The sequence below is a fragment of the Andrena cerasifolii genome, chromosome 15 (genome assembly GCF_050908995.1).
Source record: "Andrena cerasifolii isolate SP2316 chromosome 15, iyAndCera1_principal, whole genome shotgun sequence".
Classification (NCBI taxonomy): Eukaryota; Metazoa; Arthropoda; class Insecta; order Hymenoptera; family Andrenidae; genus Andrena; species Andrena cerasifolii.
Window position 1 is genome coordinate 10,517,117 of NC_135132.1, and position 10,533 is coordinate 10,527,649.

Below are 10,533 nucleotides of genomic sequence, written 5' to 3' on the forward strand. Positions count from 1 at the left end.
AATAATTGTACCACTCACGGAATCCAAATCGTTGCGAATGAAAAAAAAAATCAATGAAAAGCTACTAATTTTTTCGCCATTTCTATCGAATTCTATCAGTTATTATGTATACAGAGAATTCCTCCATTTTAGTTTGATGCAAATTGTCAAGGGCTTGCATCGGTGTGCGTGTACGGATTGGCGGCACGATTAATGGCCACGCATACATAGCACGCGTACATGTGCCCGTGTAGGTATCGACATTTTCGATGTAGACAAGATAACCGAACGCAATCGATGCGCGTCACTATTTTTCTTTCTCTCTCTTCGGGCGTGATGCTTATTTTTAATTTAAGGAATACGCCGTGATATGCATGTTATTGATTTTGCGCGTTCGACCGCCTCGCGGCGCCAATGTAACTGCAAAAGCAACATTGCCACCGATGAGGTACCTATTCCAATTAAAAAAAAATAGTATCGTACGTATGGAATCTGTAACGCTATCCAACACGATCGATAAGGTCCAAAATATTGCCACTAGTCAATTGCAATGGAACACTTTGTACCATTTGCTCCACGATTTTGAATTAGGTATCTCAAAGGCTGTTGAAAATTCTGGGCAATGGGATTTGGAGACTTTATACCTGAAGCTCAAGTGCCGCAAATCTTTGGATGGTTCTGGTCGCGGGATAATCGCTTTAGTCTCGTTCGGGTCATAATTCCCGTTTCGTGGAATCGTAGTTCGCGCCAATACTGGCAACTGTGACGATCGATTCGATTCGATTGGCGGCATTTATTGCTCGATTTGAAATTTGAATGCAACGTGCGGGAAAAATTCTTGTATAACAACGCATACGGTCTCGTATTCGTTTGATATTTCTTTATTTATACTTACTAGAAATACGAATTACGGAGAACGCATTACATGTCCTTATTCAGAGATACATATCGCGCCGTGTAACGTGCAATCGAAATTTATTTATATGTCTCGTACGTAACAATCTATGTACAGATATGAGATACAAGTGTCGCGAAGGCCTTTGTACAGAATAGGGAAAGAAGTAATCGTAATACTCTTACATACAATGGCCCTCCCCTGCTATAATACTAAGTTTAAAAGACGTATCACCTAAGAGTTGCAATATACAAAAAGATTCACCTTTAGGAATGGATAAAAGCAGTGCGACGCTGCAATGGAATGAATTAGGACCCTCAAACGATACAGAAAGACGATTACGCAGTACCGCAAAGTTGAAAAGCTAATTATATACGATCGGCATCGTACTCTGTATTTAACTTTGCTTTAAAAGATCATAATTTCTCACTCGATCGCCTCCGATCGGGTATAAATAAAGTTTTGTACTACATCCATTCTTTTGCTTCATATATATTAATGTAATCTAGCTCCTCGTCGAAGACGTTTTAATCTAATTAAACGTATATTACATCTCTACTGGACTAACTGGATGTATCCGCGTTCGATAGGCGAAGAAACAGATAGTTATCAGAGCATTCCTCAATTCCTCGATCAGAATTATTTAGACAACTTCTGATGAATGTCATCCACGAAAGCAATCATACAAATCGAAATAGATTTGCAAAGATAAAAAATTATATGCATCGCTATCGTATAAATATATATATATTAGGATGAGATTCTCTGCATGGTTGATTCAACCATAGTCGACGCTAAGAGCGCTGAGCCCTTTTTTCTTGATAGCTTCCGCCACAGCTCTCTCTAAAAAGTTCTCCTGCTGATCACTCTCGTCTATCTTATCCAAATCCCAATCATTCGCGCTACGTCCTTCCGTAGCAGCCGAATTGCCCAGCCTCAAAGAGCCCGTGGATGCAGTAGCCACAGAATTCTCGAAGCCTCCCACGCCTTGTACGTGATTAGAGGGGCAGGAACAATATACATCCGCGTACTCGTTATTGGTCCAATACCCAGGAGCCTTATCACTGTAAAAAGCACTCGACTGAGAGACTCGTTCGGTGGACTGAACCAGACCGTGATTGCGAATTGCCATCATAACCGCCGCATCCTCCATATCATTCCCCCCGAACAATTGGAACATGGACTCCTCCAGAGGGTATGGAGAAGACGCTCCCACGATATAGTTCTCCACAATTTTATTAATCGTATTGTCGACGAACCCCTTGGCGACTTGGCATGCCTGCCACCTCTTCAGCTTCTCCCTCGCGTGCCTCTCAGCATCGTCGTACTCAACATTCTTTCCGTCCTGCGTCGCTTCCTCCCTTTCAGCGGGACCCTTCTCCTACAAGAAGCTCTGATAAGCAACAGCCGAGAATCGCTGATGAAAATCCCAGCCCCGTATAATTACCGTTTCCCAGAACGTCTCGCTGACGTTGACCAGTCGCGTGCACTGCCGTTTCGGTGGCGCGGGTCTCTCGCGGTCATCGGTGTCCGATTCCTCGACGTCGGTCGCCATTTTCTCTATTTTGTACACAACTGCACCGTCCCCTTTCCAACGCCGATCCGTTAAATAGAAGACAGAGCTGTCAGTGTGCTACCAGGCGTCAAACAGCCAGCCGCCTTATTATATAAAAATCCGCAACACTTCTACCTCCCTTCTCAACATCTTCCACCGAACGGCGTCGAATACTCGTCGCGCAAACGGTCCTGAGAGCCACTCGGCATTCACGGGCACGTCTATTCGTCGCGCGACTAACGCGAGGCATAAAAATTCAACAGCAACCGCTGCCGGAACAGTCAGGGAGCCGCGAAAGAGGCTGCCGCACGCGATCAGCCAGGAATCGCGTTTGACAGCTTCAAAATGGCCACTTTGCTGTTGAATTGCGCGACTGAAACGGGGACGCGCGTATAGCGAGGGGATATCGTTGAACGTTAAGAGGGACTGGCGATTTAGACGGCACAAAGAACGGGAAGGTGCGCGGATTCCTGCACTGGGCAATTGGTTGGGATTCGAGTCAATCCATCCGGAGTCCGGACGATGCCCCGCGGCCGCAGCACTACGTTCCAAAATGGCGTAAACATGTGTTCCCAGTACCAGAGAGGATTTTGACGTCCGTTCTGTCAAGCCCGTTGTCTCGTGAATCGTACGGAGTAAATTCCTTTCGACACCCGCGTACAACAAGCTAACTGGCATGGCAGTCTGCGGAGAGTACATTCGCAGTCAATTCCCAACGATAGACGACGATCTGTATCAATACGTCGAAGGTATCGTTTTGGAAAGTTAACCTAGAAATTATGATAAGTTTCGCCGAGTATCGGGTGGCGATCGAGTAACATGGATATTGGCTTTCGTAAAGGTATTTTAGATAGCTCCAAGGATGACTTCGAGGACGGCGACGAGGTGTACGAGGCGATAGGGGAAGTGCTGCACGAGGTCGCTGAGAAGCCAGAGAATGAGGTTAGGTCTGTAAACGTGTTCACACATTGGCACTTTTTACCCTACTGATTGACTGTGTCGTTATCGATGTTCGCCGGATTCATCGTTATCGGTCCTCGATCGATAAACCTGTATTTGCGTCGCGACTTTTCTCACGATGTTTCGAATCCGGAACCTTTTGCGTGCAGGCAAATATGCATGAAGCTGCTGGAAATGCTGAAGGGCGGCGGCGCGAACGACGAGAACATTCAGAGGAGGAAGAACGGCGTGAATAAAGTACTGAACGCGCCAGTTCATCTGGGCACCATGGCCGCGACGCTGGAAGCTCAGGTGGAACAGATTAAGAGTATATGGGTCACCACCAGAGACGATGGCATGGCAAGTAGATGGTTTAATTACAATTAGGGGTATCAATTCGGGATGTGTTCCTCTTGACGTGTTGTTCCACAGAAAGTGGATGCAAAGAAGTTGGAGAAGGCGGAGGCGAAGTTGCAACAGAAGCAGGAGAAGCGGGTCAACAACGAGTCAACTGGACGGGTTAATAACGTCGTGATTCAGGGGATAGAAGCAGCGAGCGCGAGCCAAATGACGAGTAAGAAGGACAGTCGAATGGAAACCAAGGGCAGTGTAAATAAAACTCAAGACATTAGGATAGAGAACTTTGATGTCGCGTACGGAGATAGAATTCTACTGCAAGGTGCTGACTTGACCCTTGCGTTTGGCAGACGCTATGGTCTTATCGGTAGAAATGGTCTTGGAAAAACTACGTTGTTAAGAATGATATCTAGGTACGATAGAATTGCAATTTCCTAAAAATGTCGTGGACGCTGAAACGATCGTATTTCATTTACTATTTCATTTTAACGATCGCAGTAAACAGTTGAGAATACCATCCCACGTTCGAGTGCTGCACGTGGAGCAAGAAGTCGCCGGCAACGATACTTCTGCGCTCGAGTCAGTATTGGAGTGCGATCACGAGCGGAGCCTGTTACTTAGCAAAGAGACGGAATTGCAAGCAGCGATAGAGAAAGATGGTGGCAAAACGGGGGACGTGTTGGGCGAAGAATTGGCCAGAGTATACGAATCGATGCAACTAGCTGAAGTGGATAAGGCACCTGCTAGAGCCAGTGCCATCCTATCTGGATTGGGGTTCTCTGTTGAAAGACAGTCCTGGCCAACTAAAGCCTTCTCTGGTGGTTGGAGGATGAGACTTGCCCTTGCGCGAGCACTGTTCTCTAGGCCGGACCTTCTGTTGCTCGACGAACCTACCAACATGCTCGACATCAAGGCGATACTTTGGCTGGAAAGGTACTTGCAATCCTGGCCAACCACATTGCTCGTAGTCTCCCACGATAGAAACTTCTTAGACACGGTATGATATCAAAATGCATATTTCCTTTTGAACACTTTAACGTCCGGAAGTTGTGAACTGAATCTTACAATAAATTCGTCAACAGGTTCCCACAGATATATTATACTTACGCGGGCAGAAAATAGAGGCATACCGCGGCAATTATGAGCAATTCGCGAAAACCAAAGGAGAACGTGAAAGGAACCAGCAAAGAGAATACGAAGCTCAGCAGGCTAAAAGGGCTCACGTACAGGAGTTCATTGATCGGTTTCGATACAATGCCAATCGTGCTTCTAGTGTACAGAGTAAAATAAAGATGCTAGAGAAGCTGTAAGTTTAACGTTCGATGGAAGGTAGGCGAAACTTTCAAGGATACGCTACAATATTGCTACTGTTATTTAGGCCAGAATTGAAGCCAATGGAGAAGGAGGGAGAAGTGACACTTCGCTTCCCAGACGTCGAAGCGCTGAGTCCTCCAATATTACAACTAAACGAAGTGTCCTTCAGTTACACTGGCGGAAGCGACAACCTGATATTCAGCGGTGTAAACCTTACTGCTAGCCTACAATCTCGCATTTGTATCGTGGGAGAGAATGGCGCTGGTAAAACCACGCTTCTGAAGATAATAACAAGTTCTTTGAGCCCGACGAAGGGTACGGTGCATGTTCATCGAAATCTCAAGTTTGGATATTTCAGTCAACATCACGTCGATCAGCTGGATATGCGTGTGTGCCCGGTCGAATTGTTGCAAAACCATTTTCCAGGTACGAATGAATCGAAAGCTTCCAGGCGATAGTACTCGCGCAACACGTGTAAGACCTTTTCATTGTTCGACAGGCAAACCCATAGAAGAATATAGAAGAATGCTTGGAAGCTTTGGAATAAGTGGAAACCTAGCTCTGCAAACTATCTGTTCTCTATCCGGAGGACAGAAATCGAGAGTTGCCTTCGCATTGATGTGTGCAGCAACGCCGAACTTCTTGGTGCTCGACGAGCCTACGAATCACCTGGACATCGAGTCGATCGAAGCGCTAGGCAAAGCTCTGAATACCTGCCAAGTAATGCTTCTTCCGCTGTACTTAGTTTCCTACAATTTACAGCTAGTAATATTGACCTTCTTGTAACAATTTTTCAGGCTGGTGTCATATTAGTCTCGCACGACGAAAGATTAATTCGCATGGTGTGCACCGAACTCTGGGTGTGCGGGGAGTGTTCTGTTCGATGCATCGAAGGAGGCTTCGACGAGTATCGTAAGATTGTCGAGAAGGAGCTCGAAATGTAAAGATTGTTTTAATTTAATTTGCGCTGTCTTGTATTTAAGTTACCGATGTGAAAATTTCGATTAATTCAAATAAATGCAAGAAACGTCTTTCCTTACTCCGGGGCAATGAATACTTGGATTTATTCATCGATGTAGATATATTTATCGATCACTGCGAAACCATTATACTGCCTATTTTAAATAAAAATTGAGTGTATCATACACATGTATGTTTCATTGTCAACGTAAAATGTACAAGATAGACTGAGTCATGGATTCACAACAAGTAGGATTAGGAAAGTTTCACATCGTTTGACTGCCAGATACAATAAATATGTCTAAAGAATTCTGATATTTAATATTGTACATTAGTAAATAATAAAGTCGTTATATAAATAAAAGTATATAACACTCTGTCTTTTTTTTTATAAAACCGTTAGAATAATACATTGTCAGTTTATTCGCATTTGATATTGCAGTTTTTCATTGCTATTCGAAAACTCGTGCTACTCTTCAATATGATATTAAATTTAAACAATACATGGTTTTAGAAACCAATGTATCCTAAAATTTCATGCAGTCTTGTACCACAATGAATAACAAGAAGAAAACGCGAGAGCTGAGAAATTACAAAATTATAGCGAACATTTTACTTTTTGTTAATAAAATAAAATGTTCCTAATTTATGTCTTATCCTTTCGATACTTTTACGCTGGCTCTCTTTATCGGATCCATTCGGTTTACTTAGACATCCGTTTCGTTGTAATAATGTTTCGAAAATTATTAGTGAGACTAATGTATAACATAATAAATAAAACAAATTACTTGATAAATGTTTAACGTGCCAAAGAGGATGCATCGCACTGCCACGGTTAACCACCAGACGATGTGTTTAATGTTACCATTGTATTGGATATAGAAGACGTTTGCATGGGTGGTGCCGGAGCCTGTTGTTTCGCAGCTGGAATTTTTAAACATCTCGATTACTTTCCATTCGAGAAATTGAATTCTCTGTACCTTCGCTTGATAATTGGGTTATCACTAGTGTTCCTTCTCGAGAAATTTTATAATTGCTTATTTCTTATTTCTCGAGAAACTTAAGTCTAACAAATCTACTATTTATAATAGATGTTATTAGTAACATTAGAACCTATATGAATTACAATAGAAAATCTCAGTAGAGAAGATTCAATATTATTTACTGGTGAAGGTGCTCTTAAATTCTTATTTAACAATTTAGAAAAATTTGTATCCCTTATAAAATTTTTGCATTGGTAATCTCTTCAAAAAAATTCAAAAGACGCGTTTTTTCATTTAATATCGAAGACAGATATGTATAAAACGGCAAAACAAATTCTAAGTAGCTAGACTTTTCGGAGAGTATAACAGTAACCATGATTCTCCTGAAAATACTGAAAAACTTACGGATAGTCAAAATTGAAAAAATACCATTAAGAAAGCAATTAGAGTTAGCAATCGCAGAGAGCCTCCAAGAATTTAGTACCAACCAAGAAAAAGATAAATTTTACATCTACTCAAACCGATATAAATTTTTCTACAGCTACAGATTTAAAAAAGAAAAGAAAGTATTTCAAAACAAAAGAGTAATGTTTCCCTTTGCACAAATTTTGTATTAAATAAAAATTAATTATATTTAATATCTGTATTTTCATTTATACAAGTTTTGTGCAAATTGGACAGGAATGAACAATTAGTTAAAGTTTTCTTGATAAATATTATCAACATTATTCCAAAATATAAATTTTGTAATATTTGTTTCAATTTCTCGTGAATTCTCAAGAAGTATGATCTGATTTCTCGAGAAAGAAATAATATCGAGAAATCAGGAACACTAGTTATCACTATTAACGCTATAGCATGTAGTCTCTTCGTGTGTCGCGATGCGTTCACTAATATCTACTCGAACACATAGACGATTACACATGCCAATGTTGTATACTTTTATTCCAAAAGCTTGATATCTCATTTTGCGCTGTGCAAATTTACACTTCATCGTCCACATGTACAAACAGTGAAATGAGTGTTACATTCATGCGTTAAATCAGCTGATGGGAATGATTGACCTTGGGGCTGGGCGATATCATGCAAGATTCTAGCGTAATGACTCATCTGTCAAGCAATGAGTAAGCCTTGGTTGATGATGTTAGACATGCAAAGATATGCAATGCTCCCTTGAACGAGACTTACAGAAACAAGTCAGAGGTGTACTGTCTAATAGTGAGGTTTGAGAATAGGTGCGACTGATTTTCAAGTATATCGTTCTCACCATTTCTGCTACTGTAGATTTTCGTGAATCCCCTGAACGGTTCCGGAGGCGGAAAATTCGCAATAGAATGAAACATGTCTGCGAATCGTACCTCTAGGTCCAGAGTATTTATGGCTTGTCCATTGCGCATCGAGGAACTCCTTGTAGGAGGTGTCGGGGGTGGTGGCGGCGGCGGAGCCAGTCTTTGATGAATGGGAGCAGAGCGATGTGGAAGTGGTGGGGGTGGAGGTGGTATACACGGAGCACTGACTGTGACTCTCGAAGGTGGTGGTGGAGCTGCTCTTGTAGCAGTGGTAGTCATGCTATTCGCTCTGGAAGTAGGAGGAGAGGGAGGTTTCGCAACGGGAGGTCTGAGAACCCGGTTCGTAGGCCTAGGCTGCGTTTCGTTCAGGCAGTCCTGCGACTGATGCAGAGACGGCGGAGTCGGAGCGAGCACAGGGGGCGATCTAAGTAGCCGCATGCTCTGCGCTCTCGACACGCTTGCCCCTGTGGTTAAGTTCAATTTCTTGGGAGGTGGCGACGGTTTGTGCACCGTCGTCGTCGGGGTCGAAGGTGGCTTGGGTACGAGAGCTGGTTTTGCAGACACTTTGGATGCATCTGTGTTAGAACCAGCAGAATCTGTTACGCTCTGCCCCTGCATGGAGTTGGCCTTCTGAAATGCAAGCTGTTAGACTTTGGACTGTGCTTATCAGTCTGACTTCGTCGATATTCATACCTGAGGAAAGACTTGTGGCTTTTGCGTAGCTGGCGGTGGAACCGGAGGCGGGCCTCGTTTCACGCTAGGAGTAGTAGATTGACTGAAATTTGTATTATTTACATTGCTCGTGTCCTTCTCACCCGAAACAGTCCTAAGTCCGGTGGGCTTTAATTTTGGCATACCACTAGCAAATAATCCACCTAATCCTATGGGTCCTCCATTATTCGTACTATTAATGCCACTCGTTACTACATTAGAATTATTATTTTCCCTATTATTCGAGGAAGAAGAGCTGCCAGCTTCGCCTTTCGCCTTAACTAAAACAAAAACAGACTCGACGTCAGACCCTCGCTACCCGGGAGAATTCGCGTACAAGATCCACAACTCACCGCTAACCACAGGCGCGCTCTTGTCTACGGTCACAGTTTTCTTCAATGTTTTCCCAGCTCTGATTGACTGGAGGAGCAAACCCCTATCTTGCTCTCCGGCGCCTAAACCAGGGGCGCTGAATACAGGAGGCGGCGGTGGAGGTGGTGCAGGCATTCTTACTTATTTAGCTTCTTTTCCAAACACCAGATACTCCTAAGAAAAATATCGACTTTAGAAGACAGCCCTGTCCCCACAGACTACGAAAATCGTGAGCGATAAACGGCGCAATGGCTGAAGTACATTTTACAAGATAAGATTAGACCTCCCACAGAGAGAATGCTACAATTAGGTTAGCAGAAATATAATTTGCCACATCCTGACCCATACCCCGCGTCTCGCATAAAATGTCTCGCAATCTCTAGTTACGTGCCCGCGAGACAATGATGCATGCCGGATTCCATGTTTACCTAAAATTGACAGGAAGATCCTCCTCCCAAGGCGGGACAGTCTTTGAAACTACCGCACTTTGCGTTCGTTCTCGGTTCACTGTGATCGAACGGAACCCACGACATTCCAAAATCTTCCAAGTGCCAGCGGTTCAAGTACACTGGTACTTTCTCCGGGCATGAGCGAATGTAAAGCTGGAGTAGAGAAGAACGATCGAATTAATGCACATCCTGACAATAGTCCACCGTTTGTTTATGGCATCGACGAGTCATACCCGATCGAACATGCATACACGTCAAGTGCACCTGAATACACACCACACCTGGGAGGCCTTAAAATCGTGCAGTGAAACGAGAACGCCCTTCCCCTCTAACCTGCTCCGTGATTGGCCGAGAGGCATAGATCTCTATCCTCACTTTCCATTGGCGAAACCTGTCGGCGCACATCCGTTTTCAAACGTTCCAGGCTGTGACCGCTTTTCGAATGATTATCATTAATTATTCATTATTTGTACCCTATCGTTACTCCGCTTTTCATGTATAATTACTGCTTCGCTCGAGTAAAATACATTATTCACTGCGATCGATGTTCTTATTCTAATTTTAAACGAATTTCCGAGCGACGGCTGAAAATTAAATCGTAGATTCCAGTAACGAATTATTTAAGAGAAATGGTTCTGTTGATTTTCTTTTTCATGGGAGTTTGGGGGCCAACGAACTTAAAGATTATCTTGAATGCGCGTGGGAGAGAAGCGTGGAGAATGGGTAACAC

At 43.4% G+C, this 10,533-nt stretch overlaps 3 protein-coding genes across 5 annotated transcripts; 1 reads left to right on the forward strand and 2 right to left on the reverse strand.

Annotated features, from left to right (window-relative positions):
- Window positions 1–832: 832 nt before the first annotated feature.
- Window positions 833–2,457, reverse strand: LOC143377134 (uncharacterized). The gene is made up of 2 exons (XM_076828104.1): window positions 2,322–2,457; window positions 833–2,255 (listed from the first exon to the last, which is right to left on the reverse strand). The coding sequence occupies exons 1-2, from the start codon at window positions 2,427–2,429 to the stop codon at window positions 1,653–1,655; spliced, it is 711 nt and encodes a 236-aa protein (XP_076684219.1). The 5' UTR covers window positions 2,430–2,457; the 3' UTR covers window positions 833–1,652.
- Window positions 2,458–3,040: 583 nt separating this feature from the next.
- On the forward strand, window positions 3,041–6,182 carry LOC143377132 (ATP-binding cassette sub-family F member 3). Its single transcript, XM_076828100.1, has 9 exons — window positions 3,041–3,178; window positions 3,271–3,376; window positions 3,539–3,732; window positions 3,805–4,138; window positions 4,224–4,722; window positions 4,808–5,031; window positions 5,104–5,465; window positions 5,539–5,759; window positions 5,837–6,182. Exons 1-9 carry the CDS (start codon window positions 3,106–3,108, stop codon window positions 5,981–5,983), a joined length of 2,160 nt encoding a protein of 719 aa, XP_076684215.1. The 5' UTR covers window positions 3,041–3,105; the 3' UTR covers window positions 5,984–6,182.
- Window positions 6,183–6,295: 113 nt separating this feature from the next.
- On the reverse strand, window positions 6,296–10,139 carry LOC143377133 (uncharacterized). 3 transcript variants are annotated; one of them, XM_076828101.1, is made up of 6 exons: window positions 10,037–10,139; window positions 9,783–9,956; window positions 9,336–9,528; window positions 8,965–9,263; window positions 8,250–8,901; window positions 6,296–6,923 (listed from the first exon to the last, which is right to left on the reverse strand). In XM_076828101.1, exons 3-6 carry the CDS (start codon window positions 9,487–9,489, stop codon window positions 6,835–6,837), a joined length of 1,194 nt encoding a protein of 397 aa, XP_076684216.1. In that variant the 5' UTR covers window positions 9,490–9,528; window positions 9,783–9,956; window positions 10,037–10,139; the 3' UTR covers window positions 6,296–6,834. The 3 variants fall into 3 exon arrangements, with proteins under 3 accessions (XP_076684216.1, XP_076684217.1, XP_076684218.1); XM_076828102.1 differs by lacking the exons at window positions 9,783–9,956; window positions 10,037–10,139 and adding an exon at window positions 9,616–9,729; XM_076828103.1 differs by lacking the exon at window positions 6,296–6,923 and adding an exon at window positions 7,768–8,165 and having other exon boundaries at window positions 9,783–10,073.
- Window positions 10,140–10,533: the final 394 nt, after the last annotated feature.

Coding starts and splice junctions, on each gene's coding strand:
- LOC143377133 (XM_076828101.1), bottom strand. CDS start 9,489: ATGCCTGCACCACCTCCACCGCCGCCTCCTGTATTCAGCGCCCCTGGT. Junction 9,264..9,335: donor GAGCGCGCCTGTGGTTAGCG/GTGAGTTGTGGA, acceptor TTTTTGTTTTAG/TTAAGGCGAAAGGCGAAGCT. Junction 8,902..8,964: donor AGCCACAAGTCTTTCCTCAG/GTATGAATATCG, acceptor CTTGCATTTCAG/AAGGCCAACTCCATGCAGGG.
- LOC143377134 (XM_076828104.1), bottom strand. CDS start 2,429: ATGGCGACCGACGTCGAGGAATCGGACACCGATGACCGCGAGAGACCC. Junction 2,256..2,321: donor GCGAGACGTTCTGGGAAACG/GTAATTATACGG, acceptor AGCTTCTTGTAG/GAGAAGGGTCCCGCTGAAAG.
- LOC143377132 (XM_076828100.1), top strand. CDS start 3,106: ATGGCAGTCTGCGGAGAGTACATTCGCAGTCAATTCCCAACGATAGAC. Junction 3,733..3,804: donor CAGAGACGATGGCATGGCAA/GTAGATGGTTTA, acceptor TTCCACAGAAAG/TGGATGCAAAGAAGTTGGAG. Junction 4,723..4,807: donor ATAGAAACTTCTTAGACACG/GTATGATATCAA, acceptor ATTCGTCAACAG/GTTCCCACAGATATATTATA.